Consider the following 18,699-nt stretch of genomic DNA (forward strand, 5'->3'; position numbering starts at 1 on the left):
GAGATGGCTGTTTTTTTGCATTTACAATGGCGACCCAAAAGGCACTACATCTGAGCTGAAACTTCGCAATGCAAAGAATGTTTCCAAAAATATTGGACAGGCAACACTTTTCTTCAATCATAAGATCATGTCTTGTTCATCAAGCTTGCTCAAAACGCTACGAGGAGAATATCGGCCTTTGGTCTATTTTGGACAAATCTTGGAGTTGCGCTCGATACCTGCTTATTGCAGAAATCTAAAGCCGATATTCTTTCAGCAAGACCCTCCCCCGCGTGTGGTGCAAAGGCGTATATATTTTATCTCATAGAATATTATTAACGATTGTCCCGTGCTTGTTGTGGAAACCTATCAACCTCTGAGAATTTATTTTCCAGTAAGCTATACGAAAGTTCAACATCCACTCCCGGGGAAACCCCCCGGGCAGTCAAATTGCCAATCCCCGGTCTAAAATTGCGTTCAAATGCCTCACCTAAAGGTCATACGGGGCTATCAAATGCCTCTACGAAAGAAACAAACGTTTCTTGTAACAAAATATAAATTAAGCTATGAATTTTTTAACCTCGTTTCCAGGGTTTCTTATCTTCCCACCCTCCCGGAGTGAGATAGGGTGGTGGGAAAATGAGAGACCCTGGGAATGCGGTTGTCATTATTTTGGTGAAAGGCATAAGGACAACTACTTATGAAGCAACAACAGAAAACATGGCAAAAATGAGTGATAGAAAAAAAAAACATTCGCCCCGGCCGGGGGATTACTCCCATATATTGGCTATATAGGTATGTGCCACGAGATAGGGTATTGGTTTTTAAGGTTCCTGATCCTTAAATAGGGTATCATTTTTGCCCGTGTTGGCATTTTGTTCCCAGTGTGATCCATAGATGGAGTCGAGAAGACCCTTCGCGGTACACACCAATCCAAAATTTACGTGTGTCCTTCCCCACGCAGCTGCGTCCCAAGTAACTAAAGTTTTGTTTTTATATATACCATCAAAATATCCAAATGATTACATTTTGATAACCACAACTTTTTAGTTACCATCAAACACAGCACAATTCTATTGAAAGCCTTTCTTTTCCCTGCCACGTTACAAAAAACGGTGTTGCTTGACCATATGACCTCGAGGCTAATTCTCCTCTACGCTTTTCCTTTGGTTTCAAATGGCCCAACAGCCGGCTGACGTCAAATTCCAGTGCGGCTACCGGGGCAAATGTGCGGGGCGGTGTGGGAAAGAAGTTGATATCTCTATTTGATCAAATCCAGTTACTTAGTGCCAACTGAATCTCACCGCGGTATGTGGCGCTGTCTGGCCTGGAGTATCGAGTTTGAACACTCAAGTTTACGCCTCTCGCCTCGGACGGCGACTGAAGGGAAGCACGGTAAGCTAAAATGAGTAAAAAAAATTGTCTACAACTCAACAACCAGGTCGAAATCTCCCCTTCCCCCGCTCCACGACCCACAATTTATGAACCAGCAATAGAACATCGTGCACCCATGCTTGGAGAGCAAGGTCGCTTGAAAACTCCTCTCGGAAACAGCAGCCGCGATCTATTACCACGCCCTGTCCATACTTACCGGGGTAAATTTGACGACGAACTTTTTCTCCTCTATTTTTGGGCCTTTCGTTCACGTTGTAACAGCCTCTGTTCTCGGTGAACGCAAACCGGATGAAACCGAAATGCGTTTTCAAATTTATCCAGACTAGTGTGGACAGGTAAAGGTAGGTAAGGCTGCATACGAGCCATGAAGTAGCTCATCAGGCCGAAGCTTATCCCGATTTCAGCAGCATGAAGCGACTGGGAATATTTCTACTCCCCCCTGGATGGGATGCTAGTCCATCGCAGGGTTAACCGCCGGTACCCATTTGTACTCCTGGGTGGAGAGAGGCACTGGAAGAGTCAAGTGTCTTGCCCAAGAATACAACAAAGTGTCCCCGACAAGGACTGGAACCCGGACCACATGATCCGGGGACGAGCGCACTAACCATCAGGCCACCGCGCCTTAGTATGGAAAGCGTGTATGGTTTTGAACCTTACTGACAACTTAGGCCCGGGTCAAACGGCGTACATGAGCCGAACCCAATGACAGTTTGGGTCGACTCAAATAATTAAAAGAACGCCTGTTTGAGTCAAACGTCGAACTTAATTCAGTCGAACCGATCTGCTACACCAAATAAATAACAAAAGCGGTCTTATTCAGTGGTTTTTCAAGGTAACGTCAAAATGGCGCCTTTAACCCTTTGGTTATGCGTTTGGTTCGACTCATGTGAAGATCGCCGTTTGACCCAAAGACGATCTTCAGGCGTTATTCACGGCTGGCCAGGCGCGAAGAACGCCTCAGCCGCTCCAAATAAAATCAGTCGAACTTAACTGGGTCAGACGCCGAACTTTACATGAACCTAATTGGTTGAATTAGGTTCGGCTCATGTGAAGTGCGGCGTTTTACCCGGGCCCAAAGCCTCTAACTGTAGAATTGATATCACCATGTATATTCAAGTCAAATTGAATAGACGGTAACTTGATTTCAATAGTTTATTTCTTGTTTTCTCTTTAAACTAAGAATATTTTTTCACCATCTCAAGCTATTTACCCAAAAACAAGGTTGGACAGAATGATTTCTTGAAAGCAGTCATATGATAGCACATAAGACTTCAAAACGAAACAAAACTAGTAGTTTAATTTTAGTACAGCTTACGATTTGAGAAAATTACCGGCCTTCTAAAAGGTGACATTTCAGTTTCCAGTTCAGCAGTGAAAACCTCAACTCTTAAGCCACCTGTGGATGAAACTCTAGTAGCGTGTGACAATTCAAATGAAAACTATTGAGCAATACTTCCATGTGGTACGGTTTATTATGCTGTAAGGTGGTTCTAACGTTAAAGTGTGTGTATGAAACCCTAGAGTGTAAGCATTCAAATAAAAGCTATTGAGCAATACATTCCGTGGTACTGTTTACAATGCAGTGCAAGGTGGTTCTAACTTTAAAGTCTGCTAACGAAACCCTAGTGACCATTCAAATGAAAGCTAATTATAATGAGCAGTCATTTTATCTGGTTTTGCTAGCTAATAATACTGTACAAGACCGTTTGACGAGAAATATTCTTCCCAAGTACTAACAGTTAGTGTAATCCGTGACCTCGTACGGGAGCCTACACAACATTTTCTAAAAGTCCTATATGGGAAAAAAAAATTGAACAGCACTAAAGAGGTAAAAGTTGAAGTCACCTTGTAGAGCATTTTAAAAACCCAAGCCGTTAATTTAACCCAGGCGGAGCAAACAGCAGTGAAATTCGGACCAAGAAGGTTGTCTTTACATTCTACACTTCGTCCTTGGGTTTATCATAGCTTGAGAAATATAACACCATCAAATTTATTTCTTTACAATGTACCTATCTACACCCTCAACTTTATCTACATCAATATTGTACAACTTTATACACTTTTTTATGGCATGTGATTCATTGAAGCGAGTTTTAATATAAAATCGCACGTAAAAAAGAAAATATTTTAACAACGGAAATGCTCTGCTTGACAAGCTCAATTATTTACATTTCATAAAAACGCAATTTTTTTACGCTCATTTACATGCATTTTCAAAATTTTTCTTCAAAACAATAATACACACGATTAAATCACACGCTCAAATGATCATAGGCCCAACTAGAGGCAGATTCCACTTATCAACTAGAAACCTAGCCTGTTGCAGTGTGGAAAAAAACTCATGCCATTTTCCTACTTACTTCAATTTTCTAGGTATGGAATTTCCCTGTTTTAACACGGGCAGAGTTCAAGAGTCCAGCGCAAAATAGCATGCAGTTCTATAATATCTATCATAAAACTGATCCAAAGTACCCGAGCAACTTCCCCAAAAGTGCAATTAACCAATTAGAACTCGAAGCCAATGAAATTTTGACTTTCACAACGAACATTTCACGAGTGTGCTAGATCAATTTTCGGTAAATTTTCGATAGATTTTCAGTAAAACGTCGGGCTGGACTTTGAAGAATATAATTTCTATAAACATCACAAGTACAATAACTTCTAAACTTCTTCTTAGCGTCCCTTGGCCAGGTATATAATTATTTTGTCGTATGGGGAATAAAACCATACGAATCTTGGCTGGAAAATTCGCCTTTTACGCTAAAGAGTAAAATTAGTTGAATCATTTCTCACGAGCGAGAGTTCTTCATTTATTGCATTTCAACGTTTAGTAAACTCTCCACTAAAATATCTATGATCAGTAAAAATTTCTAATTATTACAACACGACGTCGTATATTAATTATCCATCAGAGAATCAACTCTCCTAAATTAAAATGTCAGATGACAGTTCACCTTAAGTCATCCCATATTTCTCCGCCATAATGACTGTAAATTCTACGAGCTGACGTCTTGATCTCCGTGACGTTTCTCTAATCAGTCTTTGAAAATTTCAGTGAGAAATTGCTGCATCATTGTTCTAACACGTTTGCCTCTCGGTGTCTTTACGATTTGCCTTTGGTAGTTGTCCAAAAGGATGCAACGAAGCGATGAAGTCGACCATTCGACTTGGTGCCCATGTAGAAACATTTCCCACAATTACCTTCCTTCGTTGCCGGATTTCGTCATAGGCACGTTGTCACGGCGGAATTTACAACGAAGCTGAAGTTAAGCAAATTATCTGCGGATGGCCGCTGCGTGGAGTCCCTACCAAACCAGCAAACAACATAACTAAGCCACTGCGGATAAAACTAAGACTGCAAAACCCGCACAACTACTTGTAACTACGATACTGCTTGTAACGTTCTGGAGGCTTCTACCACTACTTCTACTGCTTCTGCCTCCCGTTTCCACTACTGCCGCTGCCACTGCCTACTGGTCCTGCCCCTACTACTGCTGCTACCAGTGATGTCACTACCACTGCCACAACTGCTTCCTCGTTCCCCCTTCACTACCGCTACTGTTGATTTTTGCACTTCTCCATTTTGCTACTGCCTCCAGTTCCTGTTTCGGCCACTACCATGACCTGCTGTTTTCAACACTAAATAAACCTAACTTCGCTGCGTCTAGTATTACTTCACCTGCTTCTCCAAAAGCCTCTACCTCCGTATTTCGCTCGTACAACTGCTGGTTCTGTTACGACGTAATACTTCACTGCTTCTAATACTACTAGCGTATCTACCACTCAGTACAGCTACCACTACTGTGGTCACTTCCAAGAACAGGACCACTGTTACTGCCACTGTTTCTTCTACTATCACTGCTTCCCTACTCAACTGTTGCGACTTCTGCCTCTGTCTGCGCTCCTCCCTACAAATTCTTCCACTCCCTGTCATCGCTGCTAACGCTGGCTATCTTTAGAGGCCTTTATATCATACTCTGACTGATTCCGTGACGATACGAGGTGCACTTAAAATAATGTGCGCACAAAATGAACGCGTTCTCAGCGTGGGTGCATCATAAATGTGACCGATCTGTTGTTGATTCTTAAAGTAGCTACGTCACAGTTTGTGCATCTTGAAAAAGTTAGCCTAATATTCTCAAGTTCGTAGTTCTGTAATCCGTGTTAATCTTCTCCATCCTTAACTATCCTTGTTCCATTATGGTTTATTATTATCACTTTGCTGTTTTCTTTCTTAGTAAACTACTATTTTCAGGTTTCCTTCGCTTAAAAGGTAATTTTGTACGTGGCCAAAAAACCGTGACTGAGTTGCTTCAATGCCCCTTCAAACAGCATGAGCTCTTGTAAAGATTTCACATTATCCTAGCGTCATCAGAATAAGACACATACACACACCTTGCAAAACCTCTAGACTCAAGCAAGTCTTGTCCCGTGGACGTGTTTTTTTCTTTGAAAAAGCTCCTGTTCAAAAAGCCCTCCTGTCCCCTTCCTTACCAAAAAACTGGCCAATAAAATTTTCCCCTCCCCTTTCACACCAGCTATTCGAAGTGATAGTACTCACTTTGTAAGAGTGGACTGAATGAACTCTCTGGCATCCTCTGATAGGTCGTGCGGTAATGAAGGCTCTGTGGGTTGCGTTGCGATCTTAAACAAGGCTGCCATTGGCTCGAATTCCGACCATGGGGGTTTGGTTGTCAACATCTCTACCACGGTACAGCCAAGGCTCCTGCGAATGGCAGACAAACAACTTCAGAAAGAAAATTCTCCTAAATGTTCTGGTTACATTTCATATAAGTTGTCTGTGAAGAATTTAGTTTTCCATCAAGAGTTTTTGTGATTAGTTCCTGTTTTCTTCTGACTGTTCTATCTGAATTTGTTATGACATGAAAAAGAGAAAATCGCAGCGCATCATAAACTTTGACAATGACGACTCACCAGATATCAGCCTTCCGACCATAACCTTCTCCGTTTATCACCTCTGGAGCCATCCAATATGGAGTTCCGTGAACAGATCGAAAACCTGTTTTACTGCGAATTGTCTGCAAATACAAATAAATTTTAAAAAATAGCCTTGTCCTCTTCAAAAGCTTTTATTTGAATGGTCACACACTAGAGTTTCATCCACAGATTTAAAAGTTAGAACCACTTTGTACAGCATAATAAACAGTACCACATTAAAGTACTGCACAATAGCTTCCATCTGAATGGTCACCCACTAGTGTTTCATCCACAAACTTCAAAGTTAAAACCACCTTGTAGAGCATAATAAACAGTACCACATGAAAGTACTGCTCAATAGCTTTCATTTGAATGGTCACCCACTAGTGTTTCATCCACAAACTTCAAAGTTAAAACCACCTTGTACAGCATAATAAACAGTACCACATGAAAGTACTGCCCAATAGCTTTCATTTGAATGGCCACACTGGAACCATTTTAGGTTGAAACCGCAGGAAAATCATTACTCTAGCTCTTACTCTGATACGTAATGCTGTTAATTACCTGTAATCTTTTGGAGGCTCCAAAGTCTGCTAGTTTCACATTTCCTCGAAGGTCTCTAAGGATGTTTGCACCTTGATAAGAAATCAAATGTGTAAAACAATCAGTGTTACAGAATAACTAAGTAACACATTTTCTTATATGCACGCAGGTATCATTGTATGCTACACACAACTACATGTAGAATATAGTTTCATGAAAACGCATGTATTGCAACAATTACAGAACGATATCAGTTCGTATAGAAATGTTTCGTGGCCGATCAAGATTTGCTCAAAGAGGGTGGGGTTGGGGCAACAAAGTTACGATGGACTTATGCTTTCTTAAAAGTGGGCGAGGGGGGAGGTGGGGGGGGAGAGCTGGCGGTTTGAATAAAGCTCTTTACTAGCTCCAATAAGTGAGGGGAGGAAAAGAGGAATTTTGGGCAGCCACATTCTTTAACAAAATTCTTGCCTGCTATTTAGCTTCAGAGAGTTTACCTTTGATATCTCTGTGCACAATGAGTGCTGCATGCAGGAAAGACACCCCTTCCAGAATTTGCCTGGTGTATTTTCTTGTCAAACTCTCATTGAGAGCTCCGTGTTGTTTGATATGATCGTGAACTGATGCCTGCAGAAAGCATGAGTTAGTCTCTATCAGAAAGAACATTCAGCAACGAATACTGTCAAACAAAACGCTAATAGACCCATCCAAAAGGACTGGAAACTACCGCAGTCACCAAACCCCCAACGTCCCTTTCAAAAAGCAAACACTCACAGACGCCAAACGGATCTCTGTAGGGTTACGTCATCATAATGAAATATTTCGAGTCAAACCTCAGGTGTGTTGCGAGCGCATGAAGAAAGAAAACTGCTGATTCAGGCTAGGTCTCATGAAGTATTATTTCATTCTTTGGGAAAACACTCATACATTCTAGGGTTATTTAATAATTTTACCATAAGCCCACGTTGAATATGATAACTAACAAAGGCGAGTTGTTATATAATCACCTCGGAGAATGGAATGTGTATATCACGGAGACATTTCAGTTTGATTTAAACGAAGTGATGGTCAAAAAAAGGCGGGAAAATTTGCCACGCGTTGTTCACGTTTTGAGTTGAATAAAGCTTGTCAACAAGTATTCTTCGCATTAAAACCTCCAAACTTGTCTTCATTTTGGAAAAATATGACAAACAAAACCAAGTTAACGGGAAGAGCTGGTTCAAGTCAAATGAAGCGAGAATTTACTTGTCATCATCAAGACTACAGATTGTGTTGCCCTGAATCAGTTGTCAGGTAACAAATTTTGCTGGAGTGTAAAGCTTAATTTGGTACTGAAAATCATTGTCCCTAACTGAACGATATTGTGCTTTATGCAGTTACTTTTGTTGACTTACTTCTAAAAGCTTAGCCCTTTTGATTAAATGTTTCGTATCATACTCTACGTAAAGTCAAGTTTCGGGACGGCATCATTGACATTCGCCATTGCCTATTATTTCCTGTGTATTTGCGACAGAAAGCTTCTCAATTTACTGCTTTCACCAATTTTTTCCGACAGAACCTTTCTTTACACTACGCCGGAGGAATTTTGAAAACGGCGTTTTCACTAGGAAAACGTATGAAATGTTTCCCGTCCCCACTACAACGGAGAAATTAAAAAACGCAACAATCACCAGTCATTTAGGATTTGTGCTTGAAGAAAACTCGGTGAGGGAAATCACACAGGCATTTCTTTGTAGAGCGTTTTTAAAAAGCTCCGTTTTCGTGACGGATTAGTGTGGACTGTAGGCCAACAGTAGAAATAAAGCTGCGGTTTCAAATTTCTCCGGCGTAATGTGGACGGGCCTAAGCAACACTTGCCGAACTCATTTTTCATATACGGTCAAACACAGGTATAATGGCTTGCAACCAACATTCAGTGAACCAATCAGAAAGCTAGAAACACATTATACGAGGTTTAGATTTGAATAGCACTTTAGAACTATTAATTTCAAAACAAATCTTACCCCAGGCATGAATTCCATAAATATATAGACGTGAAGGTCTGTTTGTTGTGTTCCATAGTAAAGAACTATTCTGTCGTGTCTTAGATTCTTTAAAAGATCTATCTCTGCTTCAAGGGCTTTTACTTCCTACAAAACAACAAGTAAACATATCACTACACAATAAATGCAAAGTTAACCCCTACAAACACAGAAATTCTTCACTCAATGTGTTAGTTGAGAAGATCAATAACCTGCACGGAAATCATCTTTTTAGTTAAGTTTTGATTAACAAGGTTACAAAATTTCACTGTTTTAAAAGTTGACCTCATCGCATGTGCGTGGATGAGTATTTTTTCCTCATCTAAAAGTGTCATACAAATTTTAAGTTATGCACGGCCAAACAAGCTGTATAAATAAAGCGGGTGAATGATTGACAGAGAATTTTCAATCTTGTAACAGCTATCACAGAAAACACTAGGGGAGGAAGGGCCTTTCAAACGCTCTATGTCCTGTTTACATGTAATATACGAACTCTCCTTACAATATGGAACAACATTTCATTCCATCAAGTTCTGAGATTTTGATGGCTTATCACAGTTCCATCACCAAACCCACGACTTTCTAAATCCTCATCACCAACCTAGTTGAAAATGTATTGGTGGTATAAAGAGAAAACAGAGTTTGACCACAAACCTTCTGTGTTGCTGAGTTGAGAAGCCCAACTTCAACTTGCTTGACTGCTAACTCACTCCCTGTGTCGTGATCATGACACATGTATACCTAGAGAAAAAAAAACAGCAAAATATAACTACGGTCTTTTCTCTTAAAGTGTAGTTTTCTGACAACGATTTTTAAAGTGGCATTATTGTAGATTTTGAACATTATTGCAAAAAAGCTCAAAATTCATGATTTATATAATTTACCTGGCCAAAAGCTCCTGCTCCAAGGAGTTTCCCTTTTGTCCAATTTCTGGGTACTTCAAGTACTATTGAACATTACAAGGACACAGTTAGGTTTAGAGATGAACAAGGCTATCTAACTATTTTGAAAAAAATGTGCAGTACTCCCCCTGCAAAAGGAACTGGAGTTCCCTGGGGGCTTGGGGGGTTCCACAAGACCAAAAAAATCAAAGAAATGTATGAAGCTTAATTGGAATTTCCAGAGTGGTGGTGGAGGGGGGGGGGGGGGGGGTCTTAGAAAAAAATCCCTTCCGTGGGGAAGGTATGGATATTTTCTGAGACTACACAATGATTATTGACTGTCTGAGGAAGGGGTGGACGTGAAAATAGATAGACCTCACTCCTCTTGGTCTATATACTGTAAACAGAAGCCTGTTTAACTAGAAATTTTGATACACAAAGAGAAGATATTCACTATCACCTTTGGTTCCTGTTGTTGACATGTCTTTAAGCTTCTGAACAGCAACCTCAAGTTCAGACTCTCGTCTTGGTCTTCTCGTTCCCATATCAATGTCCGCCAGCAAGCCACTACTGCTGCTACTGCTGCTAGCAGGACTAATCTGCTGGTCTATTCTCATGGACAAAGGAATAGGCTTCCGTGAATTCTGAGTACCATTGTACATCTGGTTTCCTGGAGAAAAAAAGAGACTGATTTTATTGCTTGAGATCAGGAATAAGTTATTTCAGCACTGTAGTGGCTGTTGGCAGCATTTTATAGATGTTCATCCACACTGCGTGCAAAGAAAATCAATTTTACACCATACAAGAATTTTCACTTGCCTGTCAGGCAAGCAACAGATAGAATCCACTAGGCGGACTACAAAATCCACCAGCCCCAGGTTTACACATCTTTCTTTGCACATTGCTGTGTGCAACTTCATGAGCCAAAGTTGCGTGGAACATCTGCCACAATACTGAATTTTTGTAAAGGATAATTGAAAACTGCAGACAGAGTGCCTTCCTCCCAGCCTGATGGCTCAGTACGGTCAGCAATTAACTCTGGTTTCAGTAGTGTGAGACGGCTTGGAGTTAAATTGACACTCCCCTGGAAGCCCTTTAGGGATACTAGTCCATCACAGGTTACCCCTAACACTATCTCATCTTACTCTAATAGTTTGCCAGGACCCATTTTGCACACCCATGTGGAACGACACACTGTAAGGGTAATATACCTGTTATTGCATGTGCCATTATTAACAACAACATATTAACCCTGGCTAGACTCTAATCTAGCGGTTCTGTCCTCAACCAGCCAATAGTCTGGTTTAGTCAATGGGAAAAAATACAATTGAAACAGGCGATGGTGTCTTGACCATGTAACTACATATTTCATTTTCATACCATCATTGTAGTCAACATTTGAACTTCCTATTGTGTGACTTCTTCTTCTGGGATATGTATGAGCTTTTGAATCTAATAAATCCTCTTCTGTGGATGGAGAAAAAAAACATTACCATTTTAAGTTTGACTTTCAAATTATCCAACTTTGCATCAACAGGGAAAGTAGCTTCTACTTGCTTGATCGTCTGACAGCATGAGAAATTCTTTATCAGACGAGCAGATATTAAAGACTTCATTTTGTTTCTTTGTTTTCTTGAGTATCTGATGAGCTTTATAAAACACGACCGAGCAATTTAATGCGTTCTGATAACAATTTACCCTTTTCTTTTCACACCTTATTGACTCATGCGTGATATCTGGAGTCATTTGTGAAAACATCCAAGGCCCAGAGAACAATATAAAAGGCTGAGGAATACCTTGTGTGATCTGCCAGAAATGCATCTATTGACCAAAGAAATGCTCCCAGCTACCTTAATTTCTAAGCATCTGTTTCTTTTCTGAACATGAAATTGATGTACAACCAGGAACTGAAATGCAATGCCTCATAAATCGGTACATACTGACAACTACCTGTACATGTACGGTATATAAATTATCGATGAAGCAGCACAGAAAGGGAATGCACAAACATCAATATACATGTAGTTGGTTAGCATTATTTGGGTCACTGATGTAAAATACATTAGCAAAATATTAAAACTTATCAGTATTCCTGCTGAACAGCACCAACCTGAGGAAAACATCCCACTAGCCAGCACCAGTGAACTGTTCGATGCAGATCTCGTTGAGTCATGAAATGACTGCATCTCTCCACCACTGAAAGAAACATATAAATATATTAATAATTATTTCACTTGGTCTACAGTGGTTTCATCCCTGAAACTTAATCTGTGTCTACACATGTAGGTCATCCTATCATTTTCACGCATTCAACATATTCTCAAAACTTGACCAACCATTTGAGGCTAACTTACATGTACATGTATCACATGTTTACAAGAATTAGTTTTTCCAAATATATTTGGCAAGCCTAATCCCATGCAATTACTTGTTGTTCACATTTTTGGGAAAATAATGGCCTATCCAGGAGCACGATGTACAGAGACAGCAAAGTTTGCTTTTAAATTGACACTTAAGTAACATATCAAACACGTAAGACCGTGTTTGATCACACTTCCAAACATTGAGAAGAGAGTTGAAAACATGATGTGTAGCGGAGTATTTTTTCAAGAGAAAATTTGAGGTGTTTGGTAACGCAGTCTAACACTACCAAATGTAATATATCTTCTCAATTGAAACTAACACTAAGGAGAAAACAGAGAAATAAAATCATGAAAATCTATACTATTTAAGATCAGATATCCACACACTGCCAAGATCATGATTTCCTTTGTTTAATAAACTTGATGAATTATTAATGGTTTTGAGAAGGTAAATCCTCATATCTCCTCCACATTTTCTACAAATTACAGACACATACCTGTCCACGGAGAATGACGATCCTCTCCATGAGCCCTCAGAGCTTGGACCGGAGACAACTCTTACCTGAAAAAAAAGACAACAATCACGACATTGCAATGATATGTTAAGTCTTTGACAAAGACCACTTAAAACTTTCTACCAATCATACCACACTTAAGTCAATAACAACTTTAAGATGAAGAAAATGTTAATCTGTGATACAAGCATAAATTATTCGTAGTTCCCTTCCCTACAAACAATTGCAAAAAAGGCTGTGTGTAAATACGTGTGGTTTTCCGTTGGCTGAGGAACGAAAGAAGTGGAAAACGTTTTTCTCACACACGGCTGGGAGTCTGGGTACAGGTGTCTGAGGGGGTTTCAGGTCATGTGGCTTGTATAAGGTTTCAGTTTTTGTTTTGCTATCTGCCATTCCCTGACATGCCCCACCCACCCACCCACCCGTGAAGTACTTGTAGAATGTGTTAAGTTGAGGTGAAATTATTCTCTAGCCACTATTTGTGTCATTGTAAGACAATTATGTTCTTATGTTAATAAAGGTCAGGCTGTGTGGTTCGAGACTTGGCATGGTTCCCAGTGGTGTGTGAGAATGTAATTTACAGAAATAATTTGTGAAAAGGAAACAAAAACAACTCTGGTAAAGAGTGATATTGCTGGCACTTGTAAACCTCTAAGCTAAAAACTGGATATAGAATGGGTTGAATGGCAAAACTTGCCAAAAATGAAAGGAAATCAATAATTTAATGGCAAACAAAGGAAGCATTTGTCATTGTATGTAAAATTTGGCAGCTCATATACATTATACTACTGCTATGGTTTGCATCACCTGACTGTGTGACAGTGGGTCATACCACATATTTATTTGTCTCTGCAATCTGGGAACCACCTGTGAAGTTAAAAACATTACACTGTCTGAGAAAATCTAGTAAGAACAAGGCAGCATCTATGTAGGTATAATTAAAACAGAACTACCTAAAAAAGAATACTAAATTAAGTATTAAGTTTTTCAACCAGAATTATGTCATCATGGGTCAATTGTTCAGTTTTGTGGATTGGCAGAGTAATTGAACAGTTGAATTGCTTAACTGGTCAAATTGCTTACATGAGAAAATTCAACACCGAAGTATACATCTGCATGTACATGTGTGTGCTTTTCAAGGTTGAGATTTAGACATTTCAATGCAGTGAAGAATCAAGTGTGTCGATAGAGATGTTTATTTACTTGCATGGGCATACTGCCTCACGGGGTTCATAATCTCTTTTTTTTGGACTAACAGTTCAAGGACTTATCACAGGGAGTCTATGTCACAATTTCAATTTTTAAAGGACTCCATCCACCAAAAAAATATCAGTGGTCAAAGAGTTCCACCAACTAACAAAAAAATTTATCATTAGTCTAAAGAATGCAACATTGGATACTCCAGTTTAAAGGAGACTTGTCAGGTTTGTTCAAGAGTAAGCCCTTTTTAGTTCTTCCACAGGTGAGAATATTTTTTTGACAAGTTCTTTGGCAGTTTGCTCCTTTTGTTTTCAAATTTTCAAGGGCATAATGTACTTTTCGCAGACTTCCAAGGCCTTGAATTCAAGGACTTTCAAGGACTCTCAAGGTGCATTTAATTTGGCACAGACAGTTTAACCAGGAAATATAAATATTAAGGAGGAAAGGCACAATTATTAGTCTTCTGTCAATGAAAAAAATAGTGTACTTCAAGTTCCCATCTGGCTAAAAGCCTGGTGTACATACCACATGATCGTGGCTTTCTGGGATAAATTCTCCCTCACCCTGTAAAGGAAAGAACAGAACTTTGATCACTAACTTAATTTACCCTTGATGTTAACAACCAAACTCTCCTTAGAAGCCAACTTAAATCCTTCATGCTAGAAAGGAGAATATAACACAATCTGTCCTTACTGATCACTATCTTCAGGGTTCTCATTAAGTGCCGGACACCAGCTGAGAAACCGACTACTTTGATTTCTTAGCTGCCTATTTTTCATGAAATAATACATGTGTACGTTGTAAAGAGGGAAAACATACTATTAGGTTTTTTGGAATGTGACAGAACCTTGACTGTCCTTGTCTCAGGACTGTCAAGGCTGTAGCTAGAGAAGAGGCATAGGGTCAGGGTGTGGTTTATGGTTTCAGTTGCGCTAGCATCGTGGGATAAAAATTGGAAAAAATGACTTGGTAATCCTAATATTCTTAGCAGTTTGACCTTTTTAAAATTGACTTTTTTTAGGAAATATCAAAGTTGTCTGGGAGAACATGCCCCCAGTCCTCCCTAGAGGCTTGTCCCTTTTGGGACTCAAATTGGCGTTAGCTATCTATTTCATGAAACTAGCCCTCTATTCCCGAAATTAATGAGAACCCTGATCTTTGTTCTTACCAGGTGCATGTTTGACTTAAGATTGATACATGAATAAGAAATTACGTCCTCATCACTTGTTACATTTTTTCCATGTTAGTTTGAAGAATGTTAATAAATGCAAAACAAGACAATAGACCCCAGCTGATTTTCTAAACACTCCTTGTGAACCACTTTGCTTAGCAATGGATTCTTACTGTCAGGAGAAACTCTAGTTTGATTGCACATCAATCAGACCTTACCCTGACCATGTGGAAAGGCTGTGCAGGGAACTCGTCTCGATGAAACCTTGGGAATGGAGTCATTGAGAACTGCTCATGGTGAAATCCCGGAGGCGGAGAATTCCGTCCTGAAGTGTTAATGCTGCTTGACGACATGTATTGGATGTAGTTATATCTTGACAGGCTGGGCGTGTTAGGCGGATCCACAGCCATATAAGCAATTTCGTCAGGAGTTGACTGTGACCTGGAAAGATGCCTTCATTTCTTATTAATCAGGAACTTATCGCAATTCATTGAATCATACAAGAGTTAGTCTTCTAAGTACTTAGCATACCGTGGGGATGTAGCCAAGAACTCTATAGAAAAAAACTAGTTGTAAATAAACAGCCTGACTAAATAGCTCAACCAGCCTTTCTGGCCTGTGCCCCTTCAAAATTACCCTAGGTCTCTGTTTGTAGTGAAATTCAAGCCAATGTTGAGCTCTCTTTCAGACTGTAAAATTAGCCGCTAGCCTGCTCTTAGTTTAACCCTGTAATTTTCTGTGTTGGGACAAAAAAAGAAGAAAAACAGAACTGAGCAGCTTCAGTCAAAATTTTTATTTTAAGTTGACCTTGGTCATAAAAATTATTAAGCCCTGTTCCTGGGCAACAAAAAATGAACCTTAACCTCCTGAGGATAAAATGTGCTATCCACATGAGCAGCTGTAAATTGATACAATGCTGTAAAAATAGATTATGCTACCTTATTCCTAAGCCATATCTTGTTGGCTTTCCTCTTTTCTGCAGATTCAACAACAGTAAGCATGTTAAAAAATTCAGTTGAGTGACATTTTGTAATGCACCAAGTGACCAAACTCAAGAAGTAACTTGCAATGTAACTGTATAACAGCTACACCATGAGATGAGTTTCTGGTAAGTGATGATGGAGTTTGTAACAGGCAGAGGGGGACCACCACACACAACAGTTATTTATTTTATGTATGATGCCTCCATGAAATGTATAATTAATTTGTAAAGCAATGTCTCCCTTCTAGACAACAATGCAACAGGATGCTGATACAGTAAAAAAGTCTAGCAAAATAGTTTCTTGTATTTTGGGATCCATACTGGCAATTTAGGCTAAGCTGATTCTTATTAGGGTCTTAATTTCTCTGAAGGAGATACAGTTGTTGCTTACCAGAAAAATAAATAAATTGGAGTTTGGTCACTCAATATACAGTATTTATTCACGCATGTATTATGATAAGCCTAACACAACAGATGACAGAATCTATATAATATGTAGTGTTGTCTCTACAACAAGAGTTCATAATTTAAGTGTGAACCCACCTATAAGAAACCACTTGTTCTTATATTTTTGGGTTTTGAAATGGTTTTGTAAACCACTAGGTTCTTACAGGCGGTTTTCACTGTCAACTAGCGTGAATGCACTCCTCCATTCTGATCTATCCACAGACAAAACTAGACGTGATTCAGTGATGGTATTACTATACATAGTTTTGTACATTACAAAACCTTCTTCTTACATAAAATGGCTTGCTCCCATTTCCAAAGAGAGAGCCAACCTTTGGGTTACTTGGAGGCATCATCAAGGAGTTCACTGTGCCAGTTTTTTGCTGTGTGGTACTGTCAGTGACTCCATTGGGCAGCGACAACAGTATCCTAAGACTGTTTAGGTGCTGGCTTCTATCCAAGATTTCAATAGCTTTGTCAAGATCGGACTGAGTCAAAAGAGGAATTGCATTTGCAATCTGAAACAGAAATGGATAGACAAGTAATTGCATTTTGTATGATCAATTACTAGACAGCGCTTTGTTCCCTGTCAATGACAGAGATATGTTTCACCATGCTTCCGATAACAATCACAATCAGTGACTTTTTTCAGTACCCAATACTGTATGTCACATACCCAAAACATCCATGCTATTTCAAACTATACAGTACATCCCTCTACAACAATACTACACTTATAAATTATTGTCGAGCATTGTCACAAATTAAAATGCCATTTTCTATTGGGATTTGACACGAAGGTTGATTTGGTTGGACAGTTTCCTTGAGTTAATTAATTAAGCTCGTAATTAAGCTTGATATAGACCTATAACAAAGTCCAGCATTCCCACAGTAAACCCACTGTAGAGTACAACTCAAGTCCACAATGAAAATTCTGGTGAATAGCTCAGGGTTGAGTACTGAGTGTGGTATATTTGTTATACTATTTACTCCTTTGGAATCTTCTGTTATGTTACCATTGGTGAAAATGATATCAAGAAAATGACCTCTACACAAAATAATATTATATAATTATTAAACTGTAAAATCTTCAAACTGCTACAGTAGAAACAACTATTGTACACTTATAAATTATTGTCATACATTGTCACAAATTAATATGCCATTTTCTATTGGGATTTGAAACCAAGGTTGATTTGGTTGAAAAGTTTCCTCATTTACTCTATTAAAAAAAAAAGAAGAAGAAGAAGAAGAAGAAGCACAACTATTTTTTGCTAGTGTAGCAGCTCTCATAAGCTTGAAATTCTATTTGTCATCACTGCAGCAGCTGTTATTGTTTTGGGACCAGAGAACATTGTTTCTGTTGTTTGTTCTATTGTCCTCTCAATGGGTTTCAAGCCATTCATGCGAGACCTTATGAGAGCTGCAACATGACCCCTATTTTGGGTCAACTTGGTTGATACATGTTTTGTTCTACAACTCCCAGAAGAACACATTTTGAAATCACTCTCAGTTGATTAGCAGTAACTAAATTCCTTTCAACCAAATAAGCCAAAATGATTTTTCCCTGACAAAATGACACAAAAGTTTCAACCACACAAAAATTAATGATCTCAATACAATATTCACCTGACATAACTTGCTTCAACAAAAATTAATACATACAGTTGGACCCCACGAATTTGAATTACTGTAGGTTATTTCGAATTCCCTGTTATTTCAAACTCCAAACTATTTCCCTTGAATTCACCCTTCAGTCATTTACCATTGGCTATTTTGAACTATTTTTCGCTTCCCTTGAGAGTTCAAAATAGTGCGGTTCAACTGTAGTTGGCATTCTACTGAGACAATCATCCAACTTAACCAAACCGGTTGTACTTTGATGATTCTCAAAGAACAAAGTACCTGAAGTTAAATTTACCTCATTGCTGACATAGTTCATAGAGAGTTCCTGTCCATATGCTGTCTTCACTTTCAATAGCAGCTCAGACAAAATGACAGGTCTGGAGATCGGGATAATTCTGAGGAAATTACAGTTAAAATAATTTACTATTGAAGCCTGCTGTAAGCCAGACAAACATGAACCTTGTTCATAAACAAGGCACCCCAGACTACAGTGTTCTAAGCTGCTACAAACTTGAAAATAACACAGAGAACATAATATCAATCTTGTCGTTGATACAATCCTTACCTTTTCTCTCCTCTAAACTCAAACTTGATGCGCACTGTATTGGACTGTAAAAAAAAAGTGTATCAAAGTACTC

The 18,699-nt window shown here is 39.2% G+C and overlaps 1 protein-coding gene across 3 annotated transcripts in view; it reads right to left on the reverse strand.

Annotated features, from left to right (window-relative positions):
* LOC145469724 (mitogen-activated protein kinase kinase kinase 2-like) overlaps positions 1-18,699 on the reverse strand; it is a 147,933-nt gene that overhangs the window by 123,751 nt on the left and 5,483 nt on the right. The window contains exons 4-22 of one of the 3 annotated variants that reach the window (XR_014042359.1): positions 18,627-18,670; positions 18,357-18,456; positions 16,729-16,953; positions 15,945-15,982; positions 15,225-15,459; positions 14,361-14,399; positions 13,443-13,502; positions 12,618-12,682; positions 11,868-11,953; positions 11,138-11,224; positions 10,218-10,427; positions 9,761-9,822; positions 9,531-9,617; positions 8,859-8,984; positions 7,353-7,482; positions 6,877-6,947; positions 6,310-6,413; positions 5,936-6,100; positions 2,815-4,679 (exon numbers count right to left, since the gene is read on the reverse strand). Coding sequence is in view for 2 of the 3 variants with exons in the window: in XM_081453508.1 (XP_081309634.1) it covers positions 4,598-4,679; positions 5,936-6,100; positions 6,310-6,413; positions 6,877-6,947; positions 7,353-7,482; positions 8,859-8,984; positions 9,531-9,617; positions 9,761-9,822; positions 10,218-10,427; positions 11,138-11,224; positions 11,868-11,953; positions 12,618-12,682; positions 13,443-13,502; positions 14,361-14,399; positions 15,225-15,459; positions 15,945-15,982; positions 16,729-16,953; positions 18,357-18,456; positions 18,627-18,670 (2,016 nt within the window). In the remaining variant the exon portion in view is untranslated. Of the gene's footprint in view, positions 1-2,512; positions 4,680-5,935; positions 6,101-6,309; positions 6,414-6,876; positions 6,948-7,352; positions 7,483-8,858; positions 8,985-9,530; positions 9,618-9,760; positions 9,823-10,217; positions 10,428-11,137; positions 11,225-11,867; positions 11,954-12,617; positions 12,683-13,442; positions 13,503-14,360; positions 14,400-15,224; positions 15,460-15,944; positions 15,983-16,728; positions 16,954-18,356; positions 18,457-18,626; positions 18,671-18,699 lie in introns of those variants that run through there. The other 2 variants (XM_081453509.1, XM_081453508.1) reach the window with 2 other exon arrangements.

The sequence above is a fragment of the Orbicella franksi genome, chromosome 15 (assembly GCF_964199315.1).
Source record: "Orbicella franksi chromosome 15, jaOrbFran1.1, whole genome shotgun sequence".
NCBI lineage: Eukaryota > Metazoa > Cnidaria > Anthozoa > Scleractinia > Merulinidae > Orbicella > Orbicella franksi.